The 17278-nt window shown below is 42.9% G+C and overlaps 2 protein-coding genes across 2 annotated transcripts in view; one reads left to right on the top strand and one right to left on the bottom strand.

Moving 5' to 3' along the window:
• Nucleotides 1-17278, bottom strand: part of LOC111269698 (uncharacterized) — a 98099-nt gene that overhangs the window by 16227 nt on the left and 64594 nt on the right. The window lies entirely within an intron of this gene.
• LOC111269714 (uncharacterized) lies at nucleotides 9251-10699 on the top strand. The gene has a single exon (XM_022849521.2). It carries the CDS (start codon nucleotides 9268-9270, stop codon nucleotides 10015-10017), a length of 750 nt encoding a protein of 249 aa, XP_022705256.1. The 5' UTR covers nucleotides 9251-9267; the 3' UTR covers nucleotides 10018-10699.

Genomic DNA, 17278 nt, shown 5'->3' with positions numbered 1-17278 from the left:
ATCGATCAGAATGGCGTATTTGAAAACACAGCAAAACATTTGTTTCAATCTTGGCTTTAAAACGGCCAGTCCTTTTTTGACATCGACTCACGTATCACTGTAAGTCAGCCCCTCTGTTAAGATACATTTCTTTATTAAATTATAAGCATTTTTATAGCTTTTAGTTACCAAATACAATACTAAAAGGCATCCTAAGAAATACTTCTACTTTCGCTGGAAGAGAATAGGACAAATTGGAATAGGATTTGGTGTGTATTTTCTATGCTTCGATACTGTTATAAATACCGTAATACTTTGGGTATTCGTTAAGCGGTTCAAGAACACACCCTCTCTAACAGTGATCGTCAGTGCGAAGAGTTGTATCTTCGAGGTGATCCGCAAGATATTATAATCGCAGTCAGAACTGACGACAAAGATTGCCGTAAATCTTTGTGTTGGTTGTGAATTATAGTCGATTACTTAATTTCGTGAATTTTCAGCTAACCGTTCAAGAGTCATCGATACTGCGGTCCGTTTTTGTAATTGGCAGCGTTATAACTTGCCCCGCTAAAGACTCAAGTGCTCATTGCTGAGGTCCAACTTGCTTATCGTACGATGGCAGTAGGCGCTGAAGTCATTATCAAATAGTACATCAGGACTCTGCAGAGGAGGCTGGTGTTGTGCTAAAAATGCTCCTGTTTCAAGTGTTTATAATATACCAACCAGGATTGCCAACAAAGTTGATTATATGATACCATGAAACAACCAAAAGCGAGCGGACAGAAATTCCTCAAATAAGGATCCGTATGACTGAATTTAATTCATTTGCGATAAGTTCAGAGAATTATTAGCCTCTATATATTTAAATTGTGTCTGCGGTAGGCGCCGAGCGTCGTAAGTCGAATTAAACTTTTCGAGGTTGAAAGAATAAAAGTGCTTCCTCCGTTGGACTAGTCTCTGCGCGGTCGGTTCGTCTGTCTGACCGTTGAGTCCCAGAGGAGCTTCAATCGAGTGAGCAGAAGAAGGTACTAAATCGCACTGCTGTAGAGACGGAATTCATTTAGACTCCACAAGTCCATCGGAACAGCTTTCAGTCGCTTTCTTTCCAGACTCTAAGTCAACCGTTTCGCTGCAGGGCGTCGGGCTTCCCGTTGGATATACGGCCGTTTCCAACCTACCACACGACCTAGTCAGAACGAGTCGACTAACTTCGGGGGAGCGGGAATGTGGGTATAGCTCTTAAGCGAATCCAAAGTATTATTAAGATTAAAAAAATCGTTCTTGATTCAGCTTGCTTTGTGCTGGCACATGATGCGCAAAGCTATTTCGGGCTATTACAAAAAAAAAAAAAACGAAAAAGTAAATAAATGAAGCAGAAAAGGGGCGGCAGTACACTATGGCGATAATAAAAGATTTGACCGAACACTCATAAGAGCAGTTCTATGCCAGTTATAAGTAATTTAGCGGCCAATTTATTACAAGTGATCGTTTCGCTCCTGACACTCCTAGGTCTGATAGCACAAAGGTGTGGAACAAACCCCTTGATAATGCAGTCTAGCAAAATTGATATATACATACTCATAAGACATGATAAGGAGCGGGGCATTTTGTAATAATTCGCTAGGCCCAGACTTATCATCCAATGATTAGTCAACTCAATATACATAATATACATTCAAGCTAGACATGGCAGCCATTTCTGAGATTTGCCAACTACCGACAGAAGCGCCAAGACCTACCATAGTAGAATAGTACTACAAAGAAAGTACCTGCTTTTAGGATTTCCCCGACCCCTAACTAATCATTGTCCTTAACAGAATCGCTCTGTCTAATGCAGTCATCATCAATAGTATAATACAAACATATTCGTAGCTTAGCTACAATCCCGTGCTTTCAAGCGTCAACGTAAAAACGTCTAGCATGTGCTTACGGCTTTGTTCCAGAATAACGTTTGGTTTTTTTTACACGATAGCTAATTACTAATAGCACGGATTTCGTTCGCCACTTAGTACTTCTTTGCTAGGGTTCTTTATGTCGCGTAGTACAAATCTTTCCAGAAGCCTGCAATTGTCATTTATCATTGTGCGCGATATCGTCAACGCCAGTGTTTGCCTGCTGTCAATAAGGAGCAGCCGAAGCGAAACAAGACTATATATTTTTAGAATATATCGTCATCGTTTCTTATGTTTAGCGCGACACACAGTGCAACATCAACAGCAGCGGTTGCAATAGAAACAGCCGAAGGGCAATTGACTTTCTTTGAGACGCTGTTGGGTCACCTGATGGCTTTGACGGCGGCATGTCAGGCCCCGGGCTAGGCCGCAGTTATCGATTGTCGACCTGTCTGAGAAGTCGACAATAATAATAATACACCGCTGTTATCGATCTACTGCTATAGAAGGTGCTGGCGCGCTTGGTGACGGCGGCATCGACGGCTACGTTGCGGCTCAAATAAGGGCCTTTGAACAGGAGACAGCGAACACGTACTAACGAGCTGTTGGTAACCAGCTCAACATTTGAGCAAACCAGATTTCCATCTTCGTAAGGTTATTATATACGTTGTAGCCAGCCAGCCAGCCAGCCAGCCAGATCACCTAGGTGTCACAATAACGTATCAACTGCTCCTATCGGAATTCGCTACTAAATTATTTGTAGGTATATCCATATATTTGCGTTTAAGTATAATATATATTCTCTGTGAATTTGGTCGGGTTCGTATCCACTGATTGGCGGTGTGTTACAGATCTACCGCACAATACGTGGATAAATTTTAACCCAATGTATTAGCGTTTTCTGACTGGGTTAACAGTCATAGAACAGTAGAATACAGCGCTGCTGTGATAATTCGATGATGACTTGCTGATCGGTTGTGTGCGCATAGAATAAGACCCATTTTTCCTTTCCAGATCAATCTGAAAATTCGCCACTAACGGAACGATAGCGTCATACGCCATTAATGTAGTTATGATATAGACAATTTAATTGATTTAGTAAACATGTGGTGAGTATTAGTATTCATTGTAGCGTATATAACGTGCTTAATTAAAAAATGACGCCTTTACGTACCCTTAAATCGGTAGAGTACGTACATACGAGATGGTCCACCTAGCTGCTTAGATGGCCAATATCGTTTCATTGCCATGGCCCTAGTCATAAAAAAGTATGCAAAAAAATTATGGTTCGCGTCCGAGCCACGGTTCGGACATATATATTCGTAGCTCAAGGTATTCAGAACACCTTGAAAGTCAAAAAAAAATCCGCGCCGAATTGTCCACACGTATAGCGTCATTCTACCACTGCCGTAACGTCCACGAAACGGTGAGTTACAGCGTATAAGCTCATTAATTTGATGAAAAATTATTTCAGTAATTACTGTATTCGACACACTATCTATGATGTACGTAGCTAGCAACAGCATTGACCAGCTCTTATTGCGCCACTAACGGTTTTAGAACGTAGGCAGCTGGAACCCGGTGGTCATAGCAAAGTCATTCGATTTATGCATCATAGATGCCAGTTCTCAATGACGATCTACAAACTGACACGTACGATCTGAAACTTCTTGGATCAGGCATTTCGAAACAAACGTGCTTCAGCTTTTTCGGAAGTATCCGAATCATAATAACAAGCAACTTTTTATAAACAAATGGACAAGATACGTGGCTTGTCCTCGGCTTCAGGCGTCGATATTTTTGATTTCCAACTTGCGCCTTCAAAACCTCCTCATCTGAATTAACATACCCAATTCCCACCTCGTGCTCTGAGCGGATAGTTGCTAACCTCAAGCTTATGACACGTCGAAGACAGATATTGTCTGGATGGAAGTGAAAGGGCATGAAACATTTGTTTCCATCTGATGGTCTAATTTAGTAAGTTTTCTTTTGCAACGCAATATTTTCATGAAAATTTATGCGTGTGAAAGTTGCCTCACATGCAAATAGCTGGACCTCTGAACGTATTTTCAACAACATTCGCGACGTAGATAGGTGCTTAAAGTTTAGCCGTGCAAATTACTAGGAGACGTATTTCGTAGGACCTCCTTACATTTTACGTTTTCGGATAAAGTGGAGCCACATTTTTTATTTGTTTGCGCTTTTTGTTTGCATAATGTTCTTATCGCTATCAGGAAATATCTGCCAGCTTAAGTTCCTCATAAAATCAGTGTATTATAACTCCGTTTTTGACTTATCCGGGCCTCGTGAAGTTACCTGATCCGAGGAAGACTCTGATGCGGCTAAACATATATATTTCTTCCAACATGTAATAATAGCTGTTATACCATCAAATGTTCACTTGTCGGACGGAGTGAAATGTTTTCCATACTTAAAGGAGAGGACATTAGTTAATATGTAACTTGCTTTTCTACTTGAGAAGATCTCAGCCATAATGATGAAAATGCCGCCAATGGTTAGAAACTAGCACAATTATGAAGACATTTTCATTAGCATAAATGTGTCTAGCGCATTACTTATGCAATGCGCACGGATAATTTTATTCGCATATAGGACTTTGCGGAAGTCCATTTGTCCTTCTAGACTGTTCATTCGTTTCAATATGCTAGCGAACAGCGGCTTTTACTCGGAACTTGTTTGGTCCCGTTGAGAGCATCCGTTCGTCGAGCACTTACCCGCTGTCAGTGGGCCAACGGCTGTGAAATAATGCGCAGTTTTCATGCACTTTGTCGACTTTTACCCTTTGACGCTTGCCGCTTACGCACCTTAACGCATCCTTACAATCATAAACATCGATGGCGCGGCACCATCAGCTCTCGTCTGCCGCTTCCATCTTTTCTACACTCCATTCGACCCCTTCAAATAACAATAGTCATTCATGGTAGCTTATGCCTGCCGTCGCATAGCTCCCGTCCTTTTTTCTTTTGTTACTCTCAAACCCAATCTCCACTGTCCTACAAGAGCCACGTCGCGTCAGCTCGTAGTTTTCTTTTGTTAAAGAACACGCTGAACTCGTTCTAGTCGTTTGTTTTTTTTCTCGAGTGATGTGAGCGATGCATTGCTGTCCGACGAACGCCTCCATTTCTCTACCATACTGAAAAAGAAACAAAGGTTCCTCATGATATTTGCCCCTTTTGCTCTTTCCCGCCGGATAACCGTCCCCGCTCTTTGTCCTGGCGCTATAACCCATCACCACAGCCCATTTGAGCGTGCGCGAAAAAAGTACTTACTTTGTCCCTTCCGCTGCTGCTGCTTCTGACTCGTTATTGTTGTTGCCATCGTTGACGGCATACTTGTGTTCGCACCCGTTTTTTTACCGATTTTTGCGCTTTTCCTCCACGATCGGCTTTGCTATTGTCGTCTGTCCTTCTGCATGGAGCGAATGTCCGTTGACGCGAGGGCGAGCTGGAAATGAAGTGAAAGGAAGAGCGATTGCCCAGATAGGACAAATAAAACGGGAAAGGGTTTTGATTACGTCTGTCCAAAAATCCTTTTGGCTCTCCTTTTTTTGGTCGTGTTGCATTACAGAACGACGATGTTCCCGACTGTGCATATAGACCTACTTTCCTTCCCACTGTACTATGCGTGCGTAGCTGGGCGTGTATGTGTCTGTATGTGAGGTCTCTACACCATTAGGGTAGACCGTGCACGACAAGGCAGAATGGTGTTATAAGGACAAAATGGCTTGATTCTTATAATATAAGGCACCCAGTCAAAGGCTTATCAGAGGTGCTCAACAAAGCTTGCTCAGATTTCGATGCTTAACTCGTGGTAGATACCCGTCCGTGCGAATACACGCTGTTTTCAATGTTTTCAGCGTAATTTCGTGCAGTGGTTCAGTCGAGGCAGTGGAACTTACTAATACATACATTAAACGTTTTTGGTTATAAAATTCTGTACCAATGCGTGCGGTTCGATCAGAGGAACGTCTTACAAATAAATGGCCCCCTAAAAAAGGTCAAGCTCGTAAAAGAAAGAATGAGGTCCGAAAAAAAAAAACAACTTGAATATCCATTTACTCAACATCATTCGAAAGTCGCATATGGGCGTTCTGATGTTTGTAGATGGCGCAATTTGATAGTTCAACAGTTCGCCAAATAGACGTACGCCTACCTAGCTAATTCGATTCTCATCACTTTGACGTAAGGATAAAATAAGACAATGCCTTAAAGCGGTGCCCAGAGGAGGGCGTCGTCATTGTCTGTTTTGTGGTTTCTCTTTTCGTTCGTCGATTATAGTTGTTTCTATAAGGCCTACCGGTGAAATAGCTCGGTACCGTCACTCACCTATAACCCCTAGCCTGCTTTTCTCTTTTGAAGCAGCACTGGCACCAGCAACAACGTCCATTATACATGGACACGTAGAAATATCGAGGAAACAGAATAAAAAATCATGCGCGGACGTGAGGGTTTTTATGTGTGTATATTTTACGACGTCTGGGTGCAGATATGGGCGTTGAACTGGGGCATCGCGTCGGGCACATGGCCCCTTTGTGCGGTTCGCCTTTAGGGAATCTAGGATTCGAAACCAAAGAATGGTTCACCGAAAATACAAAATGGAATAGGATGAAATTATTTCAGTGGATGACTTATAAATGTGGCAGATGGTGCGAGCGCCAGATAAGCTCGAAGACGCGCAATTGATTAGCTATTGAGTGTTAAGGCAACGTCATTTCCTGTCGTATCATATAGTTCGCTCATTCGAGACGCAATCAGCTGATATGGTGAGACTTTATCTTATCTAATAAACGATCGCAATGCATTTAGATGAAATTTTTCAAAATAGGTACGTTTCAGACGCATAAGGTCCCCGGATAGTTCGTGGACAAAAAATACGGAAGAAAAGGTACGTTCAGCGTTCTTCTCTGACGAACTAACTCTGCTTCTCACTACCGTAGCACAATCGCAAAGTGCGCAGGCAGCTCTCGTAAATTTTGATGATGGAAAATGTTGCATATAAAGTATGTCCCCGCAATAGCGCATGTTTACCCGCTAAACTTGGTGATACGTGGTGGTTTAGGTTCAAATCCGAACGTAGACACACTTGTTCTGAAAGCTAGCCAACTGAAGCAGTGTCCTGAACACCGCACGTAAAACGCGAAAAAATGTACAAAGAACTGCAAAGAAACTGGAAATAGGTCAAGATGCGAATCGAAGTTAAGGAGTAAAAATGAATTAGTATTTAGGGACGGCTCGTACGAAATTGTTTTGCACACAATGAGATGGACCACGTGAACGCTCATGTATAATGTATGCATTTATAATGAAGATAATAATAAAGAGGTTACCGAGCTAATTCTATGTTGTTCGATAACAGGAAACGTCTTGTTATCATTTCCAAAAGCAGCAATTAATCAATCCAGAGCGCAAGACGCAATAAAAAAGGCATGGTCGTGCCATGAAAAACTAAGAGTATGCCCGTCAAGCGTTGGAGACCATAGAATCTCGCGCAGCCACACGATACCCACTTTAATAACGGCGCGCCCTACAATAGGACGTGATTAAGTTACCACTGGGTCAATGAACTTGTTTATTTAGGCAGTGGTCATTCTCTCCGTATTAAAGGCTCTATAGACGATCGCTTGCAGGAAATGAGCTCGCTAGCTGAAACCTTAGCCGTTGGATCACAAATTTTCTACGGGGGCATATTGGATCATATTGGTTTAGAAGATACTCTCAAGAAGGGAACTTTGTACTGCAGACTCTCATCTGGGCGATGTCGGTTCCCCATGATCCGACATGTGTTTCGAGCAGTTTAAGAATAAATAACTTACCTAAAAAGCTAAAATATCTGTAATATATAAGCGAAATATATGTTTTCGATCACGCTCCTCTATCCATTGTACTAAATGAATATCTCAGGGCCGATACTTCGTACTATTTTCTTTAAGAATAATTATTAATACATGCTACTATTTGATCTACTATTGTTTGGCGCGAAATTCAACGCTCGTTGACAATAAACCGATTTCTGCCGGCCTGCTATTTTAAACAACAATATTTTCCAGAAGTTGTACAGAAATGACTGCCTTAGGCAAACCTAGCCGCACCGATTACCAGGAATGAATATAAATACGCAGAAATTAGATGTTGTCACAACTTAGCAAAGGTACGTCCCGACTGCTGATTCGCACATACAAAGCTCAAATACATTTGTTATTTTTTCGTTTCTGCTGTAATAAATCATCGATCGAAACGACTCGACCTGTTATATATTATATGACGCCTGATATCAGCGGCTGGCTCAGAATATCGTAAGCCTTAATACCAAAATAGGAGATCCGTGATGCCGCCATCAACGGATAAAGTTGAACTTTGGCGCGAAATGATGCACGTGACCACGCTTGTACTACTTTATAATCCAACAGCAAAGCACGATAAGCTGACGTACTGGTAAAGGTAGTCCGGCTTCGATATTTCCAGCTGTTGTTTTGGAAGCAGCCAATATCTGATTTATGCAACTGACTGAACGGTGCTAAACACTTTTTTTCAATGCAGCCCTATAGCGTGCCACATTATCTAGCTGATCATCGAAGATCCGATAGGAAGTCATACACGCTTGCACTGTAGGCCGTTTCCAATGCAGGACAAGGTTAAATACTTCCATTACATGATAATTCATAAATAGCCGCATGAGCTTCTGCACTTATTCATAAACGACATTTTAATAGGCAATGCTGCATTTTATTACCGTGGGTACAAAAAGCCTGAGGCACGTCCTACACTACAGCACATTGAGAGCGAGCCCTACCTTTGCTTTGTAGAGCATATATATCCGTTACATGACCCCTCCATTTAGTAATACCATATTTCTAATGTATAGTGCCCCTAATAGTAATGCCGTCTTTAGGTCACAGATTTGCAAAAGCGAGCAATTTGTTCCATACAGATTTTAAATTCTATTAGAAAGTGTTCGGATTTACGCAAGGTCGCAGTACATATTCATTGCTCCGATGGGCACAGCTGCCGACCGGCGACAACTTTACTGAGTTCATACACATTGGTAGAACGAAAGCATCCGTTCAGTCTTGGTACGTATACAACCATGTCTGAGCAAGGCCCCACACGAAACCCTAGCCTAACTAATAATGAGGTGCGATTCAGCGACTTCATCAATTGACATTGCTGTCTATTAGGCAGAGAAGCAATACGTTAACACAAACTGTTATCTCTGTGACTTTTGCGGATCACGACATTTATTTTGTCGGGGTTTGCTCACACCTTCTCCGCTAGACGGCGCTGGGACAGCTTGATCGATCAGGCTGCTTGTTCGCGGGGGACGCGATCATTGATAAAGGGCCGAGCCCTGGGCCCGTCAAATCTATTCTGCGATCGACATGCTTCTGTTTAAGACATTGTTGCCAGCGCTGGCTGTGCTGCTGGTAAGTTTCGCATCGTCAGTGCACGCAGGTCCAACAGCTGATACGAAATGCACTCAAGACGGTCTGGAGAAATGCGGCTCCGAGCTGATCATCTTTGCGTCCGGGCCAAAAATAGCCACAACGGCTGCCGAACTTAAGAGTGCGTGTCCGAAAGAACAGGCGTCAGAAAAATGCGCCCGGGATTACACCAATCGCTGCCTGCCCCGTCTGCCCAAGGGAATGGTGACCCTGTTCCTTGACGGGGTCAAGACCGAAGTCAGTGGCAAGTGTAAGGAGGGCCAGTCGAAGCACAAGGAATACTTGAAACACGCCAAGTGCCTCAATGAGAATGGCGTGCAGCTGCACGGATGTATGTCTAGCCTCGTTGCTGTTCTCGACCAAACCATCGCAAAAGCAGCGGCCCAAACGGCGGCTGGAGGCAAGGCTGACCAAAAGAAGCAACTCAAGGAATCCTGTTGTTCGTTTGCTAGCATGCACGCATGTATGATCGACTCGGTTAAGACGCCTTGTGGTGCAGACACGGCGAAGTTCGTCGACAACCTCATTCAAGGCTACTCTGGCGACCTTCTAGATACCGTGTGCGCAGCTTTCCCTACTGCTAATTGCACCAAAACCTCGCCTCCAATTAAGCCTGGCAAGAATGCGCCTAAAAATCTGTTGTCTCCTCTTGCGCGTATGGTATCAAGCCTTCAGGCTCAGGGTTGAGATAACTGCACAATCGTTTAATAGCCTCTAGGAAATTATTGCCCCTCAAAAAAGCACGCAAGTCAATCGATACCTACTGCGCATTTGAAACGTGGAAGTGCCTGTGTTACTTCTGACTAGCTAGCAAACCAATCGATAACGAATGCATTTCGACGATCTCGAGGTGATGGCGAGGTGATTCATGAGGATACCTCTGGCGTTGGGCCATGATTAAGATCATTTTAGAAGATGAAGTAGATAAATGAGTATTCCTCCACATACCAATGAGTTCGCTCGTCACTAGCATGCATTGTACAAGTGATCGTCTAGGTCATCCTTGCTGTTACCTTCCATTGTTTGCATAATTTGTACAGACATGGTGTAATGTACATACGTAACTCATATCTGCTCAGGACAAAGTCTTGTCGCTCGTTCGTTTCGAAACAATAAGCTGCTATATGAATACCATTATGATTATACCAAATCGAAATGTCAGTTTTACTGTGGTATCTATTATATATTTTTGAGATTAAAAATTATCTAGTAGCCTTAATGATGTAAATATTTAACAACAATAGACACTAATAAAAAAAAAGAAAAAAAAAAAATGGAAACGAGAATGAAGTTGACGGCGGCACAGAATTTCGTTTACGGATCGACCGGTATCTGTCGAAACTAATAAACATAGAAAAATGTACGCACGGATGATTTGCATTTATTGAATGAGCGCTAGTTAGTGGTGATTTTTCAAATTCTACATAGGGCTATGTTGAATTTACGCCAATCAAACATTGTTCCTGTTAATGAATTTCGAACAAAGATGGCGACTGTACGGCCGTTGCACGCATGTGTATGGGAGGCCATTTTGATCTGCCGATTGCTCTTCGCCTTTTAATAGGCTCTAGAGTGCGAGTCTGCAGTCTCATTGCTATAAATGCTATGAATGCCAACAGGTGCCATTGTGTAAAGCTTAGGCATGGCTGTCTATATATTGCATGTAGGTGGGATCATCGATCGATCAGTTGTATCAACGAAAGCCTTTAGCTAAATATATAACGCCCTCAAATATACTCGATAATTACGTTTATTATTGCCTTTTGATATCTTCTCGGCGCTTTTATTTGTTTCATTGACACGAAAAAAATCGTCGCCAGAGACGTTAGTTACGACGCATACGTAATACGACATTGCCAGGCCGCAATCACTAACAAGGCCTGGCACTCCGACCGTGCATGATCTTGACGAAATAAAAAAATCACTAGTGACCTTTTTCGATGTCGCAGCGACAGTAGCAGCAGCTGTTGGATATAGCAGAGCCGAATAGATAGAAAAAGTAGTTGGTTAGTAGGCAAACAAATCAGCGAGAAAAATGCAGTCGTTGTATTTACTGTGGCCTGCTGCTACGGTCCCTCGTGCTCTGTGCCTGCTGGCATCTGTTTGTCTTTTGATCAGACTGTTTATCTATGCGTGCTCGTGTGTGACTCTGTGTTTTTGTGTGTGTGTGTGTGTGTGTGTGTGTATTTGCGGTTTTCAATCTCGCAATCGCACGCCGAACGTGTGCATTGTAACTGTAGCAACGGCGACAGTGTTTACGGTAGCAGGAGGCAATAGTAACAGTAACGGGAGCCTAAGGGCACTGCTGCTGCCACGGCGGCGTCGATGGCTGCGGTGCTGATGATGGCCGTTGGTAACAAATTATCGACTGTCGATAACAGAACATCACCGCAGGCAAGGCACGACACGGCTGTGGGAGAGGGAGGGCAACATCGATGTAGCGGATATCTTTGGGTCGCGAGTTAGTCAGCCAAAGTATCATTGCTGCTGCTGCTGCCGCTGTGGCTCTGATAGTGTTTGCTTAGTGGCAAAGTCTTACAACTACAGCTTCTGCTGTTGTCCCACCGCCACCACCGTTGTCGAACTGTTTAGGACCGATTCTGACGAGTCGTTCATTCTTCAGACCGCTGCTGAGGTATTCGATGCCTCAGACACACATCAACCCTCAACACAGCATATACAATTCGACATTCTCCGCCCTTCAAGCAGTCGAAAGTAGGCACAATCACCCCTTCCCGGTTCCAACGTATATTTGAACAACAAGAATGTGGCACAACACGCTATCTTTGCACCGACAAACGTACGCACGGAGCGACAAGGACTAGAATACATACAGAGCGTTCAGGGTAAATTGGAATACATTTCAGGGGCTGCTTCTCCTGGCGGACATGCTTTCATTTACTATTCCTTCTATAGGAAGGCAGCCATAAACTCGCCATGCCGAAGGCGAGAGGCTGGTTTTCAGATGAAGATTAACCGTTGTCCATTTTTTACGCCCGACAAAACTTCATTGGAGATTGTAAAGCTACACGGTCGTTGGTCATTATAGGGCTTCCAAAGAGCCCAGAAAAGATTCTCATGAGCCGCGGTGGAAAATGCACAATTCGAAGTGGACCAAAAAAGTCAAAACTTCATCAAAATTGGCACAGGAAGCAATACATGATGATTCCATAATTTTTACGCAAAAATAAAAGATCATTTCATCAAAAATTATTTATCGCCTATAGAGCCAACTATGGAACTAGTTTTTCCATTTTTTGTGTCCTTTCAGCCCTTTTTGGGGTCCTTGAACTTTTTGAACCCCTGGCGTACTGTCAGCGCAAAATATAAGTCAGCTAGAATTTTTCAAATGGAAAAAAATTCGTCTAAATAGTTTTCACTTGGATGAACCTTACTAATAAGGGACATACATCTATTCCAATTTACCTTGTATATCATATACCTAGGAAGATCTCGATTATTACGTCGGAAACAAGACTTTCTTAAAAGTAGCTATATGCGGAATGTATTAGTACGAGTAATAACCAGTAAGATGCTATACAATGAGATCTCTATTGGGAAGCTTCTTAGGGCAGAGTCCGGGCGACAATAAAAGAATGAAAAGTCATGTCTTTGCTACCGTACGACGCCAACGCACCTAAGTAGATATTAACGTACAATATTTCTTGTATTATTAAAAAGAAGTGAGGAGAGAGTTTAGTTTTTAGGCCCGATAGATTGTTTTTTACTAATGCTTTTGGCGTTGCTAGGAGATGTCACAAAGCCCACTCGGGTATCAATGTTGGCATGACCCAAAACCCGACTACTATGATTTGTATAGTACATGCAGCGTTGAACAAATACACATACACCCTAAACTGCTTAAACCTATGTGAAAACTCCGTACAATGGCTTTGAAATTTTGAATTGTTACATGGTTATCATTAGTAGTCATAAATGCTCATGTGTTTCGGGCCGTCTATACGATACGAAGAAATTTTTACTAAAAATTAGAACATTTTCTCTGTGCTTAGTTCACGCAATTGATTGCGTAATTTCTTGCTTGTAAAAATTTGCTGCCCTCTCGGTTACGTAGTAATGCATGATATTAATAAGAGAGTTGCATCTTCATGGCCATGCGGCATTTAATAAAAGAGAAAGCCTCCTACAAACCAGTAAAAACTCCTGGAAAAAACATCCCTAAATCGATTATCGATTTGCCTTCTCATTTATACTACACGACACGTAACGCTAACCAGACTACCACGATTGTGAATGATGATTTGCCCCTTTGAAGATGCTTGTAGCTGTTCAGGAGCAGCATCATGTCGATCGTCGATAAAAGCAATTATTCTAAATTGTGTTTGTAGATTTGAAATCTGCATTTGGTATTGGGCCCCAACACAGCATTTTAGTAAAGCTTGCACAACCCGGAGTCCTTCAGAACACGCTGCATCTAATCAGGATGATTCTACGAGAAAATTTAGATAGAAAAAATGATGACGTGGACCAGTTCGAAGCATTTGCCCAGTTTACTGGTGTAGCACACAAGTCCACTACTTTTCTCTCTGCGGCCGAGTGTTCTGCTCTATTCGTGTCTCAGGCCTAGGGGCATAGCTACAATTGAGTTATCTTAAAAAGAAGTCGATTTCATGTACAGCAAGCGCTCGTAAGGCTCTCGTTATTCGCAGAAGTGGCGATCAACGTAGATAAAACGCAGTCCATAAAGTTCTGTCGTGAAAGCTGTCTTACACCTACAAACACGCTCCATATAGGCAGAACGGCCTTAAAGCGCGTGACCTGTTTGAATTACCTGGGTGCGAAGCCTTTACAGACCACATCATGACAGGATACGACGAGCGACGGTAGCGGGTGTGAGCATGCGAACTTCCTTTAGACTTCGTTTACAAACGACGTCGATCCTGCATGAAATAGAGGTAATCTCGGTAGCTTCCTACGGAATCCAGGTAGTACGGGAACATCTTTAATCGGCGCAATTGGAAAACTCGTTGAGAGTTGACCTGCGCCTCTAAAACATGCTAAGGGGTTACTGCATCGCTGGTAGTTGAACACGCTGATATACCGCTATTTTAAAAGGATTTAAGACGCAAATTTTAAACTTGACGCTGCTTCTGCTTATACTGAAGCGATAAGCACATGGCGAAGAAAAATGGCGGACTTTTATAATACGCGGCCTGTGATCGACACAAGTTGAAAAGGAAGCTCATAGCCCTAACCGACACTTACGCATTTTTTCGGTGCATACTGGTCAGCACGTCCTTTGTGGTGCACTACGTTTTCATTTGCCAGACGCTAGAAGCGTCCGTAACAGATGCGCTATAGCGTATCTCGGGCACCTCGCCGCCCCATGCATTGGGGCGGCTTCGCTAAGAGCAGCCCCTCTGATCGGGCATATCAATTTGACAATTCTAAGGTATCAAATTTATACGTTTATATCGTACAATGGCAGCTTTGTACACATCTAGTGAATATTTATCTATATTATTTGTGGGAGCATTCTGGACGCTCCGCTCCGTCACGCTCATCCGTAAAATATTTAGTGCGGTATCATTTCTGAACTCTACTTTGCCATATATATCATGTACAATACTGGAACGCTCGATACGAGCGCCATCCAGCTGCGCTTTTCTCTGACACCGGCTTGACAAATACGATATTACGGATAAACGGGTTCGTGTTCCGAAACGCGATACGGGTGTAGCTATGTGCAATGATATCTTAAATATACCACAAGTGGCCAATAATTTGTTTATCAGAACAGATTTGAGTAGGGTGGCAAGTTTGAGCTTCGCGGAACAACTATATTTGAAGCTTTCAATTTATTAAACTACCTTTAGTTAGGTTAGGTTAGTTTTTTCCCGTACTTCGGGTTCGAGTCTAAACATGTCTTATTAGCGGTCCGAGCAGCGTATAAAACGTCTAAGGTACCAGATCTATCTATTTTTGGCTTAATCTACGCATCTCGTAGGAGTAACTTTGCTCGATTTGTTGCTGCGATAATGTATTCCTACCAGAGCTGGTGACACTATCTCAATTGCTGACCATATTTTACTAGTACGTTGCGCTTAGAATACAATCTTAGACCACGATAAATGACTTAATTATGTAGGAAGCGTATATGTTTAATATGTATTGTATGATTTTACACATCTAATGCGCTTTGACCACCCCGCATGGATTAACTGGCGGGGATTGTCTATGATAAGATACCCGCCATTTCAACTACGTTACCCTTTTACACTAAGCGTCAAAACAGAGCAAAATTTTCGAGCCTATAGAGAATACTGGACTCTTCCCGTTAAAGCAGTTGATTACGAAACAGCAACCCCTGAGGTTGAATCTGACGTATATTCTGGGTTTACTAAAACCGGGTGTAATTAAGAGATTACTTTTTTTCGCATAGCCATTCATTCAAACGCCATTCGTTCATAGTGTTCGCCTAATTAAACTAACCTCGAGTTGTCGTAATAATGTACAAGGTTTCCCAGCCTAAATTGGGGCATAATTTCGCTCTCAGGTCCATTTGCCTCCTTAGAAGATCTTTAAGGCCATTAAGCGAACTGTTCAAACAAAATTGTTTAACTTGAACACTTAGAGATTGGCGCATCTTTTTAGACAATGACCCAAGACACAAATTAATACTGTTTTGACATTGAAACACCAGCGTGATTCGAACGCCTACCAGGAACTTGTGGCAGCTTCGAATTTAGGGTCTCTGTACGTCCTTCATCACCACAGAATCGTACCTATGTTATTGTTATGATGGCGGAAGCCTTCTGCCTTGTTCCTTTCCTCCACTATGGCGGCTTATTTTCTCACGCCACAAGTTGGTGCTAGCTCAGCACGCGTGTGTTTGTGTAAGCATGGCGCATGTACTGCTCTGACGTTTCGGCGCGTCAAGCAGGATACTGCAAACGATTCTTTTTTAACATGAAACGACCAGGCCTAGCGTGGGAGAACGGTTCCTATACGAAAGGACCAATAGCAGTACCGTTGCTTAGTTTTCGTTACTAGCACCTTGGCTGGCGGGGAGTGAGCAGATAGTCTACGCAGACAGACAGATTGGGAAGGCTTATAAGGATGTACGTGAAGCAGTGAACTAGTAAACTGGAAAAACGCTAATAATAGTTGCAGTCTTCGCTTCAGCAAATAGAGTCGATTGCCTCATAAAGTTTATCTTTTTCTATCTGGACTAGGCAGCGCTGACAGACACAGGACGACGACCACGTGAGCCAATTTCGTCCATGCACAATGGCCCTAGCACTCAACATACATACATACCCACAACTGAACTTCTACGGGTCGTATGGGTAATCTCGTTCGAGCCCACATCGTGAACGGCAATGGAGTAAACACTTGAATATAATTTCCGCTATTAACACGACAATGCGTGACAGTTCCCTAGTTCCCTCCCAAGGCAAGGTCCTCGAGCACTCCTTCGCCGAACGTGAAATATATTTATACAGGCATCCTAAATAAATACCACTAAGGCCCTTCTCGGCATAGCTAATTGCTGTCAACAGACGTTAGGATCATAACCTGATACGGATGTGTCCTTCCCCTCAGATGACCTCAGATGCGAGGGCTAACATAAGCAAACGATTTCAGAGTTCAATAAAAGAACACGGAACCATCGACACATCGTAACACAGCGGCGGCAGCTGGACTTATCAGATATGATAAAATTTCCAACGATCCGTATCCGGCAATGCCAGAATCAGTCAATACCCGTGCCATGAGCGTGTTTGCTTTTTACAATCCCGCTTGATAATACAGATCGATGCAGTTCGCGTAAAAGCTCTTGAAGTGTCTCCGTGTTTATGAGAAAAACTTGTCACACCGGGGGAACAATATCTCCTTGAAATTTAAGTTTCACAAAGTGCCGGCGTTTCCTTCAGGAGTTCGCAAGTGACAAGTTCCGAATAGAAATAGCCGACTAACTTCACAG

The sequence above is a fragment of the Varroa jacobsoni genome, unplaced genomic scaffold (genome assembly GCF_002532875.2).
Source record: "Varroa jacobsoni isolate VJ856 unplaced genomic scaffold, vjacob_1.0 scaffold_150, whole genome shotgun sequence".
Lineage (NCBI taxonomy): Eukaryota > Metazoa > Arthropoda > Arachnida > Mesostigmata > Varroidae > Varroa > Varroa jacobsoni.
The sequence above is the reverse complement of the archived record's forward strand: the minus strand, read 5'-3'. Positions and strand labels throughout refer to the sequence as shown.

Bases quoted from the DNA above. Each gene is read 5' to 3' on its own strand.
- LOC111269714 (XM_022849521.2), top strand. From the start codon at position 9,268: ATGCTTCTGTTTAAGACATTGTTGCCAGCGCTGGCTGTGCTGCTGGTA.